This window comes from Heloderma suspectum, chromosome 4 (genome assembly GCF_057233095.1).
Source record: "Heloderma suspectum isolate Gila_16-S chromosome 4, 16-S_ref, whole genome shotgun sequence".
Classification (NCBI taxonomy): Eukaryota; Metazoa; Chordata; class Lepidosauria; order Squamata; family Helodermatidae; genus Heloderma; species Heloderma suspectum.
Window position 1 is genome coordinate 48,501,686 of NC_139461.1, and position 22,999 is coordinate 48,524,684.

Here is a 22,999-nt window from a genome sequence, read left to right on the forward strand (position 1 = left end):
GAACAAGTATTCTCAACAAAGCCTTGAACATGATGTAAAATACACAATACCTGTGTTTGCACTATTCTCTGGGCTCACTTGTGCCTTCTCTCATGTGTGCATGTCTCAGAGCTTAAGCGCCCATTACTTTTTGGCAGCATTTACTGTGAGCCTCTAATACTATGCTGGGAATAAGCTGCAGTTACTGACCAAGAGTGTTGTTCTTTTTTTTCAAGCCAGTACTGAGGGGTAGACTGCACCTAGAGATCAATGCAGCATCCTGTTGGCAAAGCATCCAAGGATTAAAACATAACTAGCCTAATCTAATGGAGTATGTGTGGAGCAGGTGGGGATGGAAGCCCTTTAATTAAAAAAGCAAAAATCAGCTGTTTGGCAGGAGAGGGGTGTGACTCCAGGCTCCTACTCTGAATACCAATTATCTGGGATTTTAGCTTTTAAAAAGGACTTGCGCAAGCAGATCATGTCTGATAGATCACAGCAAGGAACCATGCATACTGCACTGTGTTGCACAAGTGGTTCCTGATCCAGCTAATGACACATAGGCAAAAGTCTGTTTTGCACATACAGTGCTTCTAGCTGGATTGGAGGAAATGTGTGCAGAAGGTCTGAAGATACACAACCCATTCAGTTTGTTTATGAGATGCCCAGACAACTTGCAGCAGCTAACATAATACAGTAATAAATAAATTCAAAGCAGGATCTCTTGTACAATCTTCCTGTATTGTCAGTGAAGCTCAAATATTTTGGCCACCTAATGCGAAGAAAAAATTCACTGGAAAAGACCCTGATGCTGGGAAAGATTGAAGGCAAAAGGAGAAGGGGACGGCAGAGGATAAGATGGCTAGATAACATCACCGATGCAATGAATATGAACTTGAGCACACTCCAGGAGAGGGCAGAGGACAGGAAGGCCTGGCATGCTATGGTCCATGGGGTCACGAAGAGTCAGACACGACTTAACGACTGAACAACAACAACATATTAATTCATTAGATGCCAGAACTAAATTACTGGGCTACATGTATTTGCATGTCCCTTCACTAAGATACATCAATGAGAAATGTTCAGTTCCAGCACAGCCACACCACTTAATGTAGCCATGACATTAGACATAAGCCAAAACCCTAGCTTCCTGACTTAGACCAAGGTGGCATGAGAGAAATTGCAGTAAATAAATACATGAAAACCTGTTTTTAAAACTTGCCACGAGTTCTCAGTTATCATGTCATAATTCTGAATGTATTTTTTGTAATTTTAACCTACAAATATGTTTGAGAACAAAACTGGTAGAGAATCTTACGCATCATAGTCCTGGATAACCATCCCCACAGACCAAATGGCAGTCAGATACTCATTCACCCCATTAGGGCTGATGTAATGCAGGGAGTCTGGAGAGCGAGGATCTCCATTAGAGCCAGTAAAGTCAATGCCAACCTGTCAAGAAATACACCACTGGGGTGAAGATGGCTTTGTCACTCATTAGCAGTGCAAGTACAAGTCAACACCTAGGACTAAGCGGAATTAAGGCTGGGAGAAGTACGACGTGTTGGTTTTCCTAAGCAATTAACCTATTTGGTATTGCTGTTTAAAAAGCTAGACAAAACAAAACAACACACACTACTGAATATGGCAGAATGCACAATATAAAACTGAATGTAAAATAATTCCTTGGGCTAGGCTATTGTAGGAGGAACCCTCCTATAGATGATCTTTCAGTGAAGCCTATCTCACAGGGTTATTGTGAGGATAAAATGGGGAACGGGAAGAACCATATATGCCGCCCTGAATGATGGGACAGAAACATAAACTAACTTCTCAGTTGCCTGGAAGCCTCCCATTCCCCAGTAGGAGACAGAGGAGGAGATAAAGCCAGCACACACACCTTGCCTGCTCTATCCTTTTCTCTACCCTTAGTGCCTAGGTGACTTCCAGGACAGCTGTTTGAATCATGGTTATTGCTGCTGAGAATCTTTACTACTGCCACATCTGTACCTACTTAACCTACTGCCTGACTCGATTATGACAGCCCTATGCACTGCTTCTTCTCAAGCCAATATGTCCCTCTTTCTTCACTTAAAATATATGAGCTATAGCTTACTTACAGTAAAATTCAGCTGGCACCCTCCCATGATGTAATCAAGGAAGGTACATTCAATAATAACCTGCAGAAAAAACATCAAGTCCTCAGCGATTCACTTAGGATGACAAATAAATTACTCAGATTTTTTTCAGAACCCAGTTCCACCCCTCTAGTCATGCTGAGGCCTTTACATCATCAGCAGGCTTTTCAACTTAAATATCCAAATGTGTGTGTGTCGGGAAGGATGGGAGGATATTCACAATGGTGCCAGAACTGTAGTCTTTAAAAACTTAACCAAGAGAAGACTTAAAATACAAGTAAAATACATATTTGTGGCAAACACCTGGGGCTCAGTCCTGTCCACCTCAGGTGCAGGAGCCATGCATAGAAAAATGACACAAGACATAAAATTCCTGTCCCCTTCTCCACAGAGTCCTCATGGAAACAGTAAATTTAGGGCTTGTATTCCTTGAACACAGAAGGAAGGGCTAGACAGGGACATGAAAGATATGCACAGCCTCCCTAATGGCCTGGTGCAGTGTGTGCCAAGAGGAGTGAGGAGGAGGTGGGGGCAGGGAGAGAAAAGACATCTGGCTCTGTGACGCCTATGGCAGGGGTGGGCAGATTTTTGGCCGCAAAGGTCACATGCAGTGCTGAGTGGTGGGACAGGGCACACAGATATACTCACAATCACCCAACTGCATCTCAGCATGCAGCAATGGGGCGGTTTAAATCTCCTTTCCCTACCTGCTGAGATCACGGGATGGGAACACTGGGGCAGAGAAATGTAAAGAAGTGCCACTGTTGTGCTAGTGGAACAAGTAACACAAGCAACACCTAGCCTCATGAAGTCCTAATGAGTATTTGGAACAGTTTGAGGAAACTGAATCAAAGATTTGAAGCTTATGGAAGGATGAAAACAAGATTTCTGCAAGTGGTAGAAGCTTTGCGCTAGAAGTATGATCCCATTAGATACCTTCTCCAGGGCTGCAGCCTATACCTCTTACATGTTGAAGGTTCTTGTCTATTGGGATGATGAACATTTACTGCTACTGAAAATTGACCTCCTGAATAAGAATGTAACATCTGAGGATGCTCACCTCACAATGTTTAATGCTCACAATGCCTGAATTTTTGTAGCTTTTCTTCTTTTGCCTTTTCTTTGCATTGATGCATTCGAATTCAACCTACAAAAACATAATAGAGCAGGAGGGCAGACACTGAATGCATTTAGATTGATCCTAAGCATGCTTAGACATCTGCTGAACTTGAGGCAGCCTGGGGCCCTCTGACATATTACTTTCCACCCCTTCTGTCTTTGGTGTACTTGGAGCTGGAAAATGGATGTAATTCAGCAATAGCCACTTCCATGGGCAAGGGGGCTCTAATTTGTGTCTCACTGGTCACAGAAAGCATAGTTAAACTATGGAATTCGCTAAGACAGGATGTAGTGATGGCCACCAATTTGGATGGCTTTAAAAGAGGCTTAGACAAATTCCTGGAGGAAAAGGCTAACAATGGCTACTAGTCTTGATGGCTATGTGCTACCTCCAGTACCAGAGGCAGCGAGCCTATGTACACCAGTTTCTGGGGAACATGGGTGGGAGAGTGCTGTTGCGCTCATGTCCTGCTTATGGGTTTCCCATCAACAGCTGGTTGGCCGCTGTGTGAACAGAATGCTGGACTAGATGGACCCTTGGTCTGATCCAACATGGCACCTGTGTTCTTATGAAGGCACTGCTGCTGTTCGCCACCAGTTTCCAGCTTGCAGTAAACTGCTTGGATGGGAAGAACCAGGGGAGAAAAAGAAGCAAATCTGCCGAACGTTTTGGTTCACAGATTGTTATGCTGTTATTTAGAATTACTACTACTAATTTTATTACACTGGTATTCTGCCACCCTCCCAGATGAGAAGGGTTGTCAAATTTGTAATATTAATTGAAAGCAGTAGTCCAGAACTGAGTGCCCTAATTGCTACCAACCCTGAAGAAACAAAATACAACTAAGGTATGATGGCAGTTATTTTACTGAGCCTATGTGTTTTGCCACACTAGTATACATACTCTTAAGTTACAAAGAATTCTTCATTACAACCAATGAAATATTTGGGTTAACTTTGTTGATTTGTATGCTGTCTGCTTGTATGTTTAACATTATATAATCGAGCCTTGGGTTTGTGAACTCCCCTCTCCCACTCAGCATGACCCCATTTTCAACAGCGTTTGCTGTTATGTCCAAATGTAGACAAACTGTGGTTAGCCTTAACTACGTTTTGGAAACAAGCCAACTTCAAACCATGGTTTCTGACCCTGTCCTGTTTCTGTTAATCATAAGTAAGACTAACCACAGTTTGTCTGGTTTCAGGCAGAATGACACACTGTGGTTAGTTGAAAATAGAAATGAAAGCTTTCTCCTCATGCCCATGCTGGAGGAAAGGGGAGCGGGGACCACACTAGATCAAGGCTCATTATGCACATAATGCATGTGCATTATGAACCCAGCCAGTGTGTCAGTGAGAAGAGTTGACATAGGAAAACCTTTATCTTTTATATCATCACTACTGAATTTAGTGGCACAGCGGCAAAAAGGGACTGTTTCTAAAGAAAGGGCAGTGAGAACAGGAGTGTGGCCCTGGCGGGTTCCCAGGATAATGAATTGGCCCCCAGATCCCTGAAAGCTGCCCATCCCTCTTTTAAAGTTAAAAGGCTACATCCAACATCTGTAAGCAGCTTCCTCTCCTCGCCCCTGGAGAAGACCTGGAGAGCACACAGGGGGCTGCAGGGGAGAGAGAAATGCATGATAAAAAGGTGCTCACTAACTTCATTTACACTTTAGATACTATATTAATTTTTAATTATTTTGTACAGCACGTCCCCCAAATGCCCTAAACACTCCATCTTATCTCAGCAACTTCTAAAGTAGCCCAGTAAGGTAGAATCAATATTCTCCCTTAATTGCAGATGGGAGCTACGGCTGAAACAAAGCAGCTTGCCCAAGGCTACCAGTGAGTCCATGGCTAAGTGGAGATTTGAATCAACTATGTCTGCCTCTCATCACACACGATTCCCCACAGACATTACACCCATTCCTAGAAGTAGACATTCCATAAAACCCTGAACAAATGTGTTGTTTCAATGAACGTGAGGAAAGGTATATAGACTTACTGGTGAGTGCCGAGATGCTTCCTTCAGTTTTGACATTGTGGTTTGAAAGATTCCTATGAGATCATGCGACCCATCACTGTCATAATCGTAGCACTCAACCTAAACATGAAGTATTTAGTTTTATCCAAGAATACTGTGGATGTAGCATTGGAATAATGAAATTTAGCTGAGTAAAGGATAAGAAATCTGTTGCAGGCCTTGGCCACTCCTGAATATCAACCCCAAAACGCTTCTTATTTGGAAGACAAGACTAAAATGCATCGATAGGGATCTATCGCATCGATAGGGATCTATGTGGTTTCAGTAAGATTGTCAATTGAAAATACAGAGCATGTGTAATCTTCTTGTTATGGCTCCAACTTCACATGCCACTTAATGTGTTCAATGTATCCCCACATTTTAAAAGGTCAGTTTTAAAGAAATTCAAGTTGCTTGGGATCAAGCTCCGCTTTGTTACCATCTGATGTTCCCTGGGTCCATTGCCAACCCTATTTCAGTACACTAACAGCACAATCCTACACATGTCTACTCAAAAGTAAGTCTCATTTATTTTAATGAGCCTTATTCCCAGGTAAGTGGGTATAGGACTGCAGCCTAAGGAAGCTTTCTTAACATTATTAACACGCATGCACATGCACTCTTCACCAATGTAAACATGCAGGCAATACTATCACCAGAGAGAATTTGTGGAAACAGATTTTCATGTAATGAAAGCACACAGCATTAGAATGAAACTGAATTTGTAGGCAGCGGGGAGGACCAATACTAAGAACATTTCTAAATTTTGCATAACATTTAATGTAGCAATCTATCAGCTTATTACAAAGTTGACCAAAGATCTTTAACCAAAGTAAATACAATCTAGTATTCTCAGACTTGCTCCTGTGTTTGCAAGATACATGTTATTCATGTTTCCCACCCACAGTACGATGAATGCATGCCTGCTTTCAAGAAGCCTTCAATGACTCACTTCAACACACACACACATACACACTTCAGAAATAATGTAATGAGATATTAAAGCAAGTTGCTTGTGTATTATGACTGAATACACAGTCATTTTAACACATGAAAAGGCATTTGAATTAGGTGGAGATAGAAAATAATTTTACTTACTACAATGAAATAGCCAGCTACATAAGACACCATGTACATAAAGTATTAAAGCATTGTTTAATAAGTCATAATAGCGTAATACTCCCCCCATTACTCATTACAGCAAAATAGCTGTAGTTCAAACTGCTTTCCAGAAAGTAGCAAAGCCCTCTTTCACCTTTTCCATTTTCACAGGAGGATGCAATATGGCAGGCTAGATTTTTAGCACCATGGCACAGACCTACATATTCATGAAGTTTCATTTTGACCCAACTGAGGTGAGAATCAAGTTAAACAATTTATCGGAAGACAGTATTTTGCCGCATGCAGGGAAATACATCTTTCTTGAATTCAAGTACATCAAGATGCGAGCGAGCAGGTGGGGTGGCAAGTTGTTTCTCTTCTCTAAAAGGCTATGAAAATGTATTTTCTGGACAGATGATTCAATGTTTGCTATTTATTGCTTCATTTCCAGGATATTTTTTATAGAAAGCACAACGCTGCTATTGGCAGTACTACACTGTGAGTCAAAGAGGGGCAGGGAAGGAATCTGGGGCGTGAATTCAGTTGGTGCAGACTAAAGCAGCCCTGTAAATAAGCCAACAAAAGTTATTAATGGGCAAAGAAATTGTAGTAGCCTGCTGAGGGCTGGCAGAGAGGGACAGAGAGCTCCGCCCCTCCTACTGCAGCTCACTGTATTTCTAGGTGGGATGCAGTGGCAGAGGGACAGCTCTGCAGCTTTCCACAGCCTGCTCATTCGCGTGCATGTAATTCCTTGTCGTTTATGGCTACCAGGCCAGGGCTTAAATACAAGGTTGGGTTACAGAAGAAATAAGATAGAGAGGAATAGGTTATCACATTAAAGACAAAAAGGAACAAGGCAAACTACAGCTTAAAGCAGGGGTGCAGAACCACTGGCCCACTGGGCTCTCCAATCCAGTCTACCGAGTCCCTGGGGTTCTCCAGTGGGCAGGGCTTGGCCTCCAAGTCCCATCCTCTGGAAGTATCCATCTGGAGGGAATCCCTGCAGTTATCTCTGATATTACACTGGAGATAACAGCGCAGATGCAAGTGGTGTGAGGCTGCTGGTGCCAAGAAGAGTCACCACTATTTGGTGCGCTGGCAGGTCGCTCTCAGCATGAAGAAAAACTAAAATGGGCAGGGACAGATGATGTCACTGGGCATGGCCACGGCCACTGGTAATTCAGCATGCAGAGCGCCTCGTGGGGGGCAATCAGCCCCTCCTCAGCAGAAAAACATTCTGCACCCTTGGCTTAAAGGATACTAGGTGACTGAGTTATAAACACAGAGGCTACAACTGATTTCATGGAGCTATGAATGCTAAGAAAAAATCAGCTCTAAGAATGCCTCATTAAAGCCTAGCCAGACACAATTGACTTAACAGGCACCACATCCATCCTGCAGACTTCTGCCTCAAGTAGGATAGCTGTTCCTTATAAAAGATTGTTTTACATAAGCTAAGTTACATGCATATCACTGAAGCAGAAATAGATAGTTGACATGGCCCGTCCCATGTGTCAGCTCCAGCATATGCTTGTGACATGAAGGCACTCACAGTACCCAGCACAGCTATCACTGCTGCCCTACATTTTCAGAATAGGATTATACATGTTGCAGATTCTGCTCAATGGCAACAGATCTTTTGTAATTTGTATATTCTCAAAATAGCCCTAAATTCTTGGGAACAGGATATCTGCAGACCACCTTTCCCCTATATATTCCCAGCTGGCCTTAAAGATCTTCAGAGGAGGCCTTCCTGATCATTCCGTGATCAACAGAATATCGCCACGTAATATCTCTACAGCAGGTCTCCTCAGTGGCAGCATCTGCCCTCTGGAAAACCCTCCCCTGTGCAGTTCAGGAGGCCAAAAATGTGGTACGTTTCAAATGCCTTTGAATACACACCTGTTCATCTAGGCTTTCTCTGGCTTGCAATTAATCATATGCTACTCTGTCTTACTGTTCCTTGTATTGTTGTGTACAGTCATTGCAGTTGGAATTATTTCTAACAGTGTATTTTAAATGTGATTTGTATTGTTACTGCAGTTGAAATTGTTTTTAATTGCGTATTTAAATGTGATTTTTAATATTTATATGTGAACCACATCCTTTATACATTACCTTGATTGTTTTGTCCATATCACCATAACACAAAGAGTTGAGAGAGATCTTAAATGGCCTCCAGACAGGATTCAAGTTATTTTTAATAACCTAAAGAAGTACAAATTAATTTTTAGAAATATCAGGATTTATTTATTTACATTAACCAGCTTTGATCACTTCTGCTGTTTAGTAATTCAGACAACCCTCACTAATGTTATCCAGGAGCATTACAAACCTATTACTGTAAGACAGCTTGCTGCTGCCACCTTTATTCCAGCAGCTTATAATTTCTTCCTTGCTGAAGGCGCTATCCTTTAAAATTTAAAGGTATATCCTCTGAAAATCAGAACTAATTATACATAAATTGGTTATGAACCAAATTAGCCAAACCCATTAAAAATAGGAAGATGCTTACTTCTGTTCTGTGCACCATCAGCCAGTTTCCTTCCGAGGTCTGCTTGTGAAACTCCAAATAAGGATCAGATTTCCCAAAAAAATCCTGACATTAAAAACACGCTATTATTTAAGTGGACAGCTTTGTAAACATTACTTTATATTACTTCCTCTTCAAAGCACACACCCTTTTGCCCCAGGTGTAGTCTGGCTGATTCTCCTTTCCGGCAGCACTGCACGTAACTCATGTAGTTCCATTCAGAACAATGAAAGTAGTATATTTTTGGAGAAGTGTTGTGTCTCCAGAAACAAAACAAAAAAAGAACTGTGGCAAAAAACAGAGCAGCAGAACCATCAGTCAGTATTAGTCAGGAAATAAGCATGCTAGAGCAGGGAGAGGAAGACACACACGCGTGTGCACACACACCCATACAGTACTACCCACAGCTTTTATATACCAATCACATTCATAACAAAGTATTTCAGAGCGCATCTTTTTCAGGCATTAGAAGGACTGTAAAATATTTTTGAAATGGAAACAATGAAATGCACAGTTTAAAGATGTATGGTTTGATCTTGCTTGCTTACTACCAGAGATCAACATGTTCAACAGGACTCAAAGCCAGCCTAACTACCAAGATGTTTTTTTAAAGATCACTGAGAGAACGTAAAACAGAAGTATTTCTTCCCCAAAACAACCGAGAGTATTGTTTCACTTTTTATAACTCCACTGAAGTGAAACATGTTAGCCTAAGACAGAGATATATCAGCACTTAATTCTAATCAGACCCTCTGCCCTAGTAAATAGCACAAATGGAAATTAATAAACCCATTTCATTGAAATGCATGAACAAATTGGAATACATCCACGTTTAGGACAGGCAGCATGGTATCAGAGAAAAAACAGATATGGCCAGATTGCTAAGAAATCCATGTGTTAAAATGAAGAGATTAATGAAGGGAATCTTTTAGGTAAGGTGTCTAAATGGGAGGGAAGGAGTTTGAAAATGGTTAAAGACTTTTTGGAAGAAGGTATGATTAATACATTTCAATATATTAAAGAAAAGCTTGAAGTACATGATATGAAGTTGTACCAATTCTTTCAGGTTTGTTATGCAACTAATGCCCTGCTGAGGAGATATGGGTCTTTTAGGGACTTAACGTCTATTGAGAATTGTTATCTTTTTCCCTCTAGTGAAGGATTGATAGGAAAAATATACTTGATTATAAAGGGGTTATGGAATGAACAGCCATTAAGTTTTCAACAACAACAAAAACTGGACAAGGATTTAGCATTGGAATTACCATCAGAGGTTTGGAAATGGATTGGTGAAAATATGGCAAAAACCTTAATGCAATGAATCTGAATCAAAATTATTTTAAAACATTACATCAATTATATTTAACACCTTACAAACCTAGGAAGATATATGTCTTAGATCATGATAGGTGTTGAAAACATAATACACCTTTTTTGTCACTGTATTAAAATTAAATCTTACTGGGATCGAGTTGTGTTTTACATTGAGCAGATAACAAGTTATACGTTTCTCATGGATCCTCTTAGGATACTCCTTAATTATTTAAAATTGTGTGGAAAAGGTAGAAGTGGAATTAATAATTAATCTTTTGACAGCAGCAAAAGTTCAATAGATTAGGATCTGGGATGTGGCAATAATGATGAAATTAACTTCTTATATAAGGGCTACAGAAGAACAAATGTTTGAGGGCAAGTTTATTGAAAATGGATTCTCATGTTTTGGAATGATAAATATGGAGATAACATTTGCCCGTATTTGTTGTTTTCCCTGATCTGATTTTCTGTTGTTGAAAGGTATGTATCCAAGTATTAAGTGAGTCCTTATGTTAATGTTTAAATTTTAAGATAAAAATAAAGAAGGCATTTCTTTGGGTCAGCTCACATGCATTGGTGAACCATAATTTGGCATTACATGAATGAGTCCAGTGCTTTCATGTTTCCTCCTTGTCCTCCTCCCACATGTTCCATTTTAATTCTGCTCAGACAAAAGCAACTCCTTAAGGGAATAATCCTATGCATGTTTAGTCTGCTGGCTGGGGAATGCTGGGAGTTGTAGGACTTTTCTCTCTCTAAACATGCATAGCATTATGCCCTAAAAGAGTTAAAGTGGAATACATGGGGGTGGGAGAGCACCGAGCTAATGCAGTCAATATGCAACCCAACTCTTTAAGTCATTCGAATATTGTTGCAATACCACTCTGTTCTATACAAAATATGTGCAGAAGTCATCTTATAAACTTCCACAGATTTCAAGTGTTCCAATGAAAAATGGAGGGAGCAATCCTATGGCCGCTAGTCAGAGGCTAGACGGCCATAGGATATGTGGGTTTCTGGGAATCGATCTTAGAGCCCGCGCTCCGAAATCGGTTCCTGGAAAGCAGACCTTCCTCCCCAGTCCTCACTGCCTTGCAGGCAGCATGGAACGGCCCCATGCTCTGCACTTGGAAGAGGAGTGTGGAGAGGCCAAAATGGGGAGTTCTGGGGCGGGGAAGGTGGAAGTGCCAGTACTACACATCTTATACGTTGTCCGGCAGCCTCCTGCCCCGCTCTGCCTTCCCGCGGCTAGACAGCCGAAATTGGCTCTCTAGCTGCAAAGGCAGGGCAGGAAAAGCATGGAGGGAACAATCCCCTCCGTGCTTCTCCTGCCCTGCATTAGATAGGCGGTTGCCTCCGAGTTCGGAGGTGGACCCCTATCCCCATAGGATTGCGCCCTTAAAGATATTCCTCAGCAGTTGGTGAACTTAATGCTACATCTAATGTCACACAAGTGGGTTTCTGCTTGTGTGATGGGACCTCTCATGCATGCCTCCTGTTTGCCCTCCAAATTTGCTCCAGAGGTTCACCCAACCTGTGGAACAGAATTGGGGGTGCATAAGGGGTGGGGGAATCCATCCATTGCAAGGGGTGGGGGAATCCATTCTGCCAGCAGCTTCTGTTCTGCTGACAGACAGATAGCACCAGATACACGCCCTATGAATTAAGATGACTGATCCTGTTTTTATTCAATAAAGGCACAATTACAGCACAATCCTATGTATAAACTCTCAGAGGTCAATCACATTGACTTCAATGGAATTTACTGTCAGATAGGCGTGTATCTGGCCTTAAAGTACCTTATTGTCCAGTTTCCTTGCTTCGACTTCAAATACGACCACTCGGTTATCCTTTATTTCTTCAGCAGTAATCTGGTTAAGCACAGACAAATATTTACCATCATAAGATATTGCTTTCCAATTAAATATAACCAGTATTTAATAGATGGTAGGACGAGACGTATGACATTGCACAGGGTTTTGTGGGAAGTAAATTCTGTATTTCTACTATTTTCAGGATCAGTAAGAACATATTCATTGTAGAGCTTTTAGGTGAGCAATCCTATAGAGCTAACATAGATGAAGTGAAAATGTACATATCAAACGAGCAACAGCTTTTTGAAGAAAATAATGATTTTATAGTAATGTGAAGGGAACCCTTCTTTCTCCTGTTTTAGAACATCTGAAGCTTGGGTGTGCCCACTGGAATTGTTGACCTTTTCCTGAAGGGTAAACCCACCATTGCATATCCAAGTGCTTTTAAAAATTCTGCTCAGTTTTCAAATAGTTTGCCACATAGCAGTTTGGGCTGCTATATAGATATTTAGGGCTGCTACTTACTAAATTAAATAAGGAACATAAAAATGAAGTGAAAAATCTATGAACGACCAAGAGGAAGGTAAGCAATAAATGGGACATTAAGTGAAGTACTTTATGAGGCTTACTCAAAATTAAGTCACAGTGTTGAATGACTTTCTTACAGGAAAGAGTGCATAGGATAGCAGCCCATTTGTTTCCACATAATTTCAGCATACTGGATTGTATCCATAATATCCTAGCTACTATATGACGAAAAATAATCAAGAATCAAAATCTCTGCCCAGAGTGACATACTAGGAGGAGGAAACAACCTGTGTTTTCATACCGTAATTTTTCCTTTTCCTGCAGGTCTGCCATTTTTCAACACTAGTGGCCTGGTGAGCGTCTTGGTAGAAACAATCTGTTAAAATGCAAAAAATACCCAGAAAATTTATATATGAAGAACTTTTCTAATCTACAGTATTTGTAAATGGCCACTTATTCAAAGCTATTGGAGGCTGAATGAAAACACACACAACAGTAACTGAATGTGCCAGTACAAATGCAATGATTTCAGCAATACACAATACTTTATTAAGCTGAGAACAAGTATCAGGCCCATGTGCTCCATCCACACCCTTTCCCTCATGAGCCAGCTTCAGTGCTTCTATCATAGACCCATTTCAATCAGGCTTCAGGTTCAGAAACTTCAGCTAGTCCAAAATAGGACAGCGAGATTGTTAGTGGGGACTGGCCAGTACTTTTCCATCTGCATTGGCTGCCAGTTCATTTCGGGGCCCAATTCAAACGGCTGGTAATAACATTCGAAGTGCTGGTATTAACATCCAAAGCCCTAAACAGCTTGGGGCCAGGTTACCTAAAGGATTGCCTCCTCCCATATATACCTGCCTGGACCCTATGATCGTCTTCAGTGTCCTTCGCTGGGACCTCCCACCAAAGGAAGTGAAGTAGCTGGCTACCAGGAAGAGGGCCTTTTCTGCTGTGACTCACCAGTTGTAGAACGAGCTTCCCAGAGGACTGCCTGGCACCTACGTTGTTCTCTTTTCGGTGCCAGATAAGGACCTTCTTATTTTCCCAGGCATTTTAGTCTTTTAGTTTCTCTTGTTTTAAATCTGTTACTATATTTTAAATATTTGCACTGTTGTTAGGTTTTATGTAGTTTTTATTTTATATTGTAGTTTATACTTTTATGTTGTTTGTTTCTATACTGCCCAATAGCTGAAGCTCTCTGGGTGGTTGACAAAAGTTAAAACCACAGAATTTTAACCTGTGCTTAAAAGTCTGCACAAAAGTCCGCAGCACAAAACAATATAAAATATGAAAGCTTAAAACCACAATATAACAGTACAACCAGAATAAAACCTAGCAGCAATGCAGAGATTTAAAATACAGACTGAAAACACCACAGCTAAAAGATTAGGAAGCTAAAATGCTAAAAAAACCCTGGGAGATCTTCACCTGGCACCGGAAGAAGTACAACGTAGGTGCCAGGCGAAACTCTCTAGGGAGCTCATTCCACAACCAGGGTGCCACAGCAGAAAAGGCCCTCTTCCTAGTAGCCACCCACCTCACTTCCTTTGGTGGGGGCTCGGTGTTGCCTCCTTCCCTTTGAATCTGAACATAGCAGTATCGTTGGCACCCTGCTCACTGTGCCAAATGTGTCGCCCCGGCCATGGGCGTTGAACTCTTAGGTTAGAAGTGCCGAGAGAGCGATAAATCAGACTCAAAGGTTTGCTTACAAGGATACTTTATTGAGTAACTTACAGCACACGTGCGTAACCAATGGTTGGATCAGACAGCTTCTCTGAACCACAAGCCATTGGGCACAATGGGTTTTATACAATACATGTTAGCCATGAGGCAGCATAACAGCAGCAAGCACCCCTAGCGTCCATTCCCAACCTAAACTAACAGCACTTGGTTCTCAAGCACAGCCACCTGCAGCTCAGCATAACGCATAGCTTCACTTTATTTATTTATTTATTTGTTTCATTTCTATACCACCCAATAGCTGAAGCTCTCTGGGCGGTTCACAGAAATTAAAAACAAACAACATACAATAAAACAATTTAAAATATATAGAACATTAAAACCACAATATAACAATACAACCACAATAAAACCTAGCAGCAGTACAGGAGTTTAAAATACAGATTTAAAACAGCAAAGCTAAAAGTTCAGAAAGCTAAAATGCTAAAATGCCTGCGAGAATAAAAACGTCTTCACCTGGCGCCAAAAGGAATACAATGTAGGTGCCAGGTGAACCTCGCTAGGGAGCTCATTCCACAACCGGGGTGCCACAACAGAAAAAGCCCTCCTCCTAGTAGCCACCCGCCTCACTTCCTTTGGCAGGGGCTCACGGAGAAGGGCCGCTGATGATGATCTTAAGGTCCGGGCAGGCACATATGGGAGGAGGCGATCCTTCAGGTAACCTGGCCCCAAGCCGTTAAGGGCTTTGAATGTTAACACCAGCACTTTGAATCGGGCCCGGAAATGGACTGGCAGCCAGTGCAGATGGAAAAGTACTGGCGTAATATGAGCTCGCAGGCCAGTCCCTGTTAACAATCTTGCTGCCCTATTTCGGACCAGCTGAAGTTTCCAGACCGTTCTCAAAGGCAGCCCCACGTATAACGCACGTAATCCAGACGAGAAGTTATCAGAGCATGGATAACTGTAGCTAGGCTATCTCTGTCCAGATAAGGGCGTAGTTGGTATACCAGCCTAAGCTGATAAAAAGTGCTCCATGCCACTGAGTTCACCTGTGCCTCAGGTGACAGTTCTGGATCCAAGAGCACCCCCAAACTACCTGATCCTTTAAATCCTTTTTACCTTTAAACCTGATCCTTTAGAGGGAGTGCAACCCCCTCCAGAACAGGTTGAATATCACCTAGCCGGGCAGACGAACCACCCACTAACAGTACCTCCGTCTTGTCTGGATTGAGTTTCAGTTTATTAGCCCTCATCCAGTCCATTACCATGCCCAGGCACTGATTCAGAACAGCCACTGCCTCACCTGGTTTTGATGAGAAAGAGAGGTAGAGCTGGGTGTCATCTGCATATTGATGGCACCTCAGCCCACACCTCCGGATAACCTCCCCCAGCGGTTTCATGTAGATGTTAAACAGCATGGGGGATAAAACAGAGCCCTGTGGAACCCCATGGCACAATTGCCGTGGCACAGAGAAATAATCCCCCAGCACCACCTTCTGGAATCGGCCATCCAAGGAGGAGCGGAACCACTGTAGTGCAGTGCCTCCAACTCCTAACCCAGACAACCTATCCAGAAGGACACCATGGTCGATGGTATCGAAAGCCGCTGAGAGGTCCAGGAGAATCAACAGGGTCGCACTCCCCCTGTCCCTCTCCCGGCAGAGGTCATCCCACAGGGCGACCAAGGCAGTTTCCGTTCCAAAACCAGGCCTGAAGCCCGATTGAAATGGATCTAGATAATCCGTTTCATTCAAGAGTGCCTGGAGCTGTCCTGCAACCACCCACTCAAGCACTTTGCCCAGGAAGGGGATGTTGGCCACTGGCCTATAATTGTTAACATCCTCTGGGTCCAGGTTAGGCTTTTTCAGGAGTGGTCTAATTACTGTCTCTTTTAAAGCGGCAGGCACCACTCCCTCTCTCAAGGAGGAATTTACAACCTCCTGGACCCAGCCAGACAACCCCTCCTTATTTGATTTAATAAGCCATGAAGGGCAAGGGTCAAGCACACAAGTGGTCGATCGGACTTGGCCAAGCACCTTGTCCGCATCCTCAGGCCTCAGTAACTGAAACTCATCCAATAAAACTGGACCAGACGGTGCTCTGAACGCCTCTACCAATGGAACTGCATTAATGGTGGTGTCCAATTCATGACGAATCTGAGCGACTTTATCCTCAAAGTGCCGTGCAAACTTGTCACAGCGTGCTACCGAGGGTTCCACCGTCTCTCTCCCTGGCCCAGAATGTAACAGGCCGCGAACCACTCGGAAAAGCTCCGCTGGACGACACTGAGAAGATGCAATGCTGGTGGAAAAGAACTGTCTCTTTGCCACCCTCACCGCCACAGAGTAGGCTCGATAGTGGGCTCTTACCTGTGTTCGGTCAGACTCAGCACGAGTTTTCCTCCACCTGCATTCTAGCCGTCTCCCCTCTTGCTTCATTGCCCTCAGCTCACGTGTCTATCAAGGAGCTGGCCGGGCTCTGCTCAGAGGGAGAGGGCGCTTGGGCGCGATCGTGTCAACCGCCCGAGTCATCTCTGCATTCCACAGAGCGACCTGGGCTTCGACAGGAGCACCAGCCATACCAGCAGGAAAATCCCCCAGAGCCCTCTGGAATCCATCGGAATCCATTAATCTCCGGGGGCGGACCATTTTAATAGGTCCCCCACCCTTGCAGAGGGGAAAGGCCACCAGGAGTCTAAATCTCAGCAGGAAGTGATCTGACCATGACAAAGGGACAGATGATAATTCCTCCACTTTCAGATCACCATCCTCCTGCCCAGTCGAGAAAACCAGATCAAGCACGGCCTGATGTGGCTTTCTCTTCATTATCAAGGAATGTTCTGAGAAGGCTGTGATTGGCCCTTTGACTCATCTTCACATGCTCAGAGGCTTACTAGCATGGGAATTGCACCAATAACGAACTTAAGCAAGCATTATGGATCTCTAGGCCCCTCTAACACTACTAATGACTTGGCTACACTACTGGGGCCAATACATTCCACCCTCAGATGATCAAAGGCCGATAACTGTCTGCCTTGCCACTTGATCACCAGGGGGTTGACATCTACTTCACTGTATATTATAAATGCGATAACCATATAAGCAAGCACACAAAGCTAAAGAGCTGCCAGTAACAGCCACTTGCTTCCACCACCCCCTGATCCCTTGAAACCAGTCTGAAATCAGGTCAGAGAAGGACTTCTCTTCTAGGTGATGTATTTGCTCATTTTGCTTGAATGTAACAGCCCAGAAGTGGGCTATTACCTCCACTGCCGGTTTGAGAAAATCTCTCTCTCTCTCACCTGCCTGTTTTGCAGATCTCATTTCAAACTTTCTACATAAAACTCTCTGTGCCATGCACCAGCTTCTCTTCTCTGCAAGTTAGGCTGTTTGCCTCCGTCTCAACAGAAATTCACTTACTTAAACCTTTCTGCTTTACACTAGTCCCACTAACGCACATTTGGGATAGACTCTTTTTCTTATTCTAGTCACATTTTCTCATCTTAAAAAACTCTTACATTATTGTGGCTACTCCACCCACAGCTAATAAGCTCCAGGCATAATCAGCTGCTTACAATTCACCCTAGGGGCAACCACAGCCATGCTTTTCCTCTACAAATGTTCTTTCTCCTTCTCTCTGTCTTTCTCTCTGTCCTTGTAACTCTGAAGGCCCTGTCCTGGGTAATACTAACATCAAACCACTAGGAACTACATTCAGTGTCATTCAGAGTTGCAAATGACCAAAACGTTTACAAATATTACATAGTAGTTAACAAATCATAAAATACACACAACCAACTTTCATTGAAATCTAACACTATAACTGGAAAACATTTCTTGCATGGTGAGGCATGATGGAGCAGATCTAGCAGTCATACTGCTCCTCTAGGCTGCATAGTCAGGGCCCATCAAGATCAAGGGAAGGGCATGCTCATACATGCAAAGAGTTCTAGGTCACCATTTTTGCATTGGCAGAGGGAAGTCCAAAAGTCATAGATCAAACTCAGCCTGCCGTACACTGAGCTGACTACAAACACAGATACATAATTTACAGCCACGAGAGTTCAAGTCCATGAAACGCCTCACATGGCAAGTCTTTAACAATCCAAAGTTCCAGTCCACGTGCAGAGTGCCTCTCAAAAGCCCAGACTATGATGGATCCAAACAGAGGACGCTTTGGGCAATGAAGATGGGATGTTTCTAGCAAAGGCTCCCCGCTTCTGCATCAGCTCAAAAGGGGAAGGTGTGACCCCCTTCCAGTTCCCTTGACAGACAAGGGCTTTTAGCCTTTTAGCAAGATTTCTGACTAAACAGAATGGCATGGCTCAGCTCTCTAGCCATGACACTCCACTTCTGTCAGGTTCTCACCAGACATCTTTTCGCCTCCCTCTCTGCCAAGGCTAGACCAGCGGTGGCTAGGGAGTTAGGTGACTCTCCCTGGCTCCACTCTGAGAACACACAGGGGTAAGCTCACACAGACTCTAACATTCTAAAAACTGAATAGGCCTAAACTCTTTTAGGCTACTTTTAATCAAATCTTGGCTATAACTTACAAGGTCTCACTGCGTTACTGAAGTTGGGCTTTGATATTTTGCTCTCATAACACTTAACAACAACAGAACAACAATTGTGGTTTTAAACACTTCTTAAACAAGGAGTAAGCTTTTGGAGCTATCAGTCACTAGACAGGCTAGCCAGGGATTCACAACATGACACACATACACTCTTTTTGTTCTCCCTTAACCTGGCACACAGCAACAAAGTGCAGAACAGGGAGGCGGGGGTCACTTCATACTTGCATTCTTTATGCAGCCATTAATCTTCTTTGGGAGGCGGCGGGGTGATTTGCAGGGCTTCAAAGTAAAATTTTATAGCTTGTTTTGTTAATCCCAAATTCGAAACAAGATACGATGAGATACAGGGCAGTCAAATCTTTGCCTTGTCAGAGGAGACAAATTACTTAGGTCAGCTTTTTTCTGCTGGGGTCTCAAACAGGAAAATGGTCTTAGTTTGCAATTGTAACATCACTTACAGCATCAGCCAGCCAGTTACACAGGTACAGATACTACAATATCTTTTTCTTCTCAATCAGGTTGAGTCTCCCAGCTTACACAGTTTATTGGCAGCTTGCAGGAGCATGGTAGTAGCATTTTCTTGATCTCTTCAGCACACATGCTCAGGCAGTCCAACACTGGACACTCAAATCAGTGAGATTTCTTTGTTACAGGGAATCCCACAGCAAAAACTTAATGGTTACATTCTTTAAAAGTCATATAGCTGATGGTCAGTAGCTATAGGCTCTATGAAATTCTAGGACAGTTCAAAGCTAAACACTGTTACCTTGACAGAGATCTTCAGCGTGGTCTTTCCGCTTCATTCTGCCTTGGGACCGTCCTCTGGCATGCTTCCAACTCTAAGAGGGGTCTAACCCATGCTCTAGGGGCTGATTCTTCACCTTTATCCTGTTCCTTTGCCTCATCTCTCGGGTCTTCATTTTCAGTTTCCACTTCTTAGGGATTTCATCCCAATCAGGCGAGGTGATGATGTGGCACATGTCAGAATGCTGTGGGCAATTCTTCTTCTGAGCTCGGCGTATCAGTCTAATGTCTACTCCTTGGGCTTCACGCTCCCACACCTCGTTAGAGGCTAGGCTGTCCTGCAACATTTCTCTAATCAACAGCCTCAGATCTTCTTCTTTCAGCTTGTCCTTGGACTTTTCTGCCGTTTCCTCCCTCCACTCTGACTCCTTCTGCCCGACAGCTCCTAAAGCTGTCAGCAATAACCATGCTAGAGGTCCTGCACGCTGCTTCTCTTTAGCTGACCACTCCAGCTGCAGAGATTCTAACTCAGCTTCCAGGTCCACTGGGGTGCAGTCCTCTTCAACCTCTGGCCATGCAATCGGGCCAGTCAGGACCGCCAACTGCTTTGCAGCTGGACCCCACAGACCCTCCCACAGCCTGGGAGTCACTTTAACACGCCAACCCCCCAATCCGCCTTCCCTTTGAATCTGAACACAGCAGTATCTTTGGCACCCTGCTCGCTGTGCCAAATGTGTCACCCTGGCCGTGGCCGTTGAACTCTTAGGTTAGAAGTGCCAAGACAGCGATAAATCAGACTCAAAGGTTTGCTTACAAGGAGACTTTATTGAGTAACTTACAGCACACAGGCATACCCAATGGTTGGATCAGACAGCTTCTCTGAACCACGAGCCATTGGGCACAATGGGTTTTATACAATACATGTCAGCCACGAGTAGGGATGGCGGAGAATTTCTGAGAATTTCTCCACGAATCTCAGTGAGGCCGAATGCCAACGCATTCGGCCCCCCAAAATTGGCAGTGAAATTCTCCGCCACCCCCCCGCCACCCCCCCGGGATGGGACTTACCTCCTGCGAATGTCCCTCTCGGCGCCAGGTCCCGGTGGCGTTTCGGAGGCGTTTCGGCAGGGGCAGCGGCCGGTCTTCCGACCGGCTGCCGCCACCATTACAAAATAAAGTAAAAAAAACAAACAAACCTCGTGATAGGCTACGTACCGATTAACGTAGCCTATCACGGCTAGATTTCCAAAGTCAGCTGTGATAGGCTACGTTAATCGTCACGTAGCCTATCACGGGTGACTTTGGCGGGGGGAAAGCGCGTACGCAAATGGCGGCAGCCCATGGGCACCGCCATTTGCGTTCCTTATTTTGGCACGTCTAGTCTACGTAAAGATTTACGTAGACTACGGCGAAAATAAGGGCAACGCTATCTTTACGTAGACTAGACGTGCCAAAATAAGGAACGCAAATGGCGGCGCCCATGGGCCGCCACCATTTGCATACGCGCTTTCCCCCCCCTCAAAGTCACCCGTGATAGGCTACGTGACGATTAACGTAGCCTATCACGGCTGACTTTGGAAATCTAGCCGTGATAGGCTACGTTAATCGTTACGTAGCCTATTGGAAATCTAGCCGTGATAGGCTACGTTAATCGTTACGTAGCCTATCACAGGTTTTTTGTTTTTTTCCCCACTTTTTGTTTCGCGGCCGGGGAGACGGGGTGCCTCCCCCCCTGGCCTGAATTTCGGCCGGGCGAGGTGGGGCGCCTCCCCCCCCCGGCCTGAATTTCGGGGGGAGAAGCGAAGCGCCTCCCCACCACCGCGAAGCCAAGCTGCGAAAAGGTAAGTGACTTTCGTACATCCCTAGCCACGAGGCAGTAGAACAGCAGCAAGCGCCTCCTAGCGTCCATTCCCAGCCTAAACTAACAGCACTTGGTTCTCAAGCACAGCCACCTGCAGCTCAGCATAAACGCATAGCTTCACTTCTCAGGCACGGCCTGATATGGCTTTCTCCTCATTAGCAAGGAATGTTCTGAGAAGGCTGTTATTGGCATCTTCACATGCTCAGAGGCTTACTAGCATGGGAACTGCACCAATAACGAACTTAAGCAAGCATTATGGATCTCTAGGCCCTTCTAACACTACAAATGACTTGGCTACTCTCCTGAGGCCAATACAGGCTCCCAGAGAATGACCCCTGAGGTTGATCTTAGGGTCTGGGCAAGCACATAGGGGAGGAGGTGGTGATCCTTCAGATAACCTGGCCCCAAGGTGTGTAGGGCTTTTAATGTTAAAACCAGCACTTTGAATACAACACTTCGTGTATTTTATGGTTTTAGTTGTTGTGAACCGCCCAGAGAACTTCAGCTATTGGGCAGTATAGAAATGTCATAAATAAATAAATAAATAAATAAATAAAATAATTAATCCTATATGTCATCCCCTAATTATTCCACAGTCAACTTGACAAAATATGTTGAACAGCCTAATAAAAGGAGCCTTATTGCCTCTTGCACAACTATTAAAAACAAGTTACTCATTTATGTTTGGGGGTTTCATTCATTCATTTCTATAATGGCTAATAACCAAAGCTCTCTGGGTGATTCACTCTGGGTTTTTAAGTCACCAATTTGTGTGTCTCTCATTGTTCCAGATTTGTTTTGATTTTTAAACAACAGTTTAAAATTATTTTTATGTTAAGCTTAGAGACTTATCCAAATGAAGGGGGCAACAAGTGATGCTTAGCTACAGCAAGTAATCTTGAAACAAAAATGTTATTTCAAATGCTAGATCAACTGCTCATAAAGTAGATAGTTTAATACTTTGATTCTTACTGAAAAGCAGAAATTACAAAACAAGGACCTAAAACATGCTGTGATTTTCCCCACTTCAGTGTTTTCCTGTTTTTTCTATATGTCAGCACAGAGAAATATGTTAATACCAGCATAGGAATTTCAAGCCAAGTTCCATTTTTGTTGATAGAAACAAATATATTGTAAATGAAGCAACAACCACAACTTTCTGAAAGTGACAAAGAATATCCAGGAACTATTTGTACCTACCTGCCCAAGTGTGCATTCAAATTCGCCTAAGAAGTCATCATCACTCAGATCAACAGTTTTATTGTCAATATCAAAAACCCCAAATTTGAGCTTCTGAACTAGCTCAAAATAGTAATCAATTAGAAATCTCTTTGAAAATGTGGGGCTCAAGCAGTTTTTGATTCTTTCTGTACGATCAACCTGTAGTAAGGCAAAGGGACTCATGATGGTTCAAAGAAATAAAGGACACTTCTCACACCCCATTTTAAACAGTATTTGAACATCTTTAAGACACTGCCCCTTCCCCCACAACTCAAATAAAGGAAAATGGTGCTATCTCATACACATTTATCTAGAGGTAAGCCCCATTAAATTCAGTGGAAGTTATGAGTAGACCTGCAAAG

At 43.4% G+C, this 22,999-nt stretch overlaps 1 protein-coding gene across 3 annotated transcripts in view; it reads right to left on the reverse strand.

Annotated features, from left to right (window-relative positions):
* Nucleotides 1-22,999, reverse strand: part of CPNE3 (copine 3) — a 43,703-nt gene that overhangs the window by 9,627 nt on the left and 11,077 nt on the right. For 2 of the 3 annotated variants that reach the window (XM_084849192.1, XM_084849191.1), the window contains exons 3-11: nucleotides 22,617-22,796; nucleotides 12,854-12,928; nucleotides 12,010-12,081; nucleotides 8,879-8,962; nucleotides 8,482-8,571; nucleotides 5,245-5,343; nucleotides 3,181-3,267; nucleotides 2,103-2,162; nucleotides 1,301-1,434 (exon numbers count right to left, since the gene is read on the reverse strand). In XM_084849192.1, the coding sequence (XP_084705318.1) occupies nucleotides 1,301-1,434; nucleotides 2,103-2,162; nucleotides 3,181-3,267; nucleotides 5,245-5,343; nucleotides 8,482-8,571; nucleotides 8,879-8,962; nucleotides 12,010-12,081; nucleotides 12,854-12,928; nucleotides 22,617-22,796 (881 nt within the window). The remainder of the gene's footprint in view (nucleotides 1-1,300; nucleotides 1,435-2,102; nucleotides 2,163-3,180; nucleotides 3,268-5,244; nucleotides 5,344-8,481; nucleotides 8,572-8,878; nucleotides 8,963-12,009; nucleotides 12,082-12,853; nucleotides 12,929-22,616; nucleotides 22,797-22,999) is intronic. The other variant, XM_084849193.1, reaches the window with a different exon arrangement.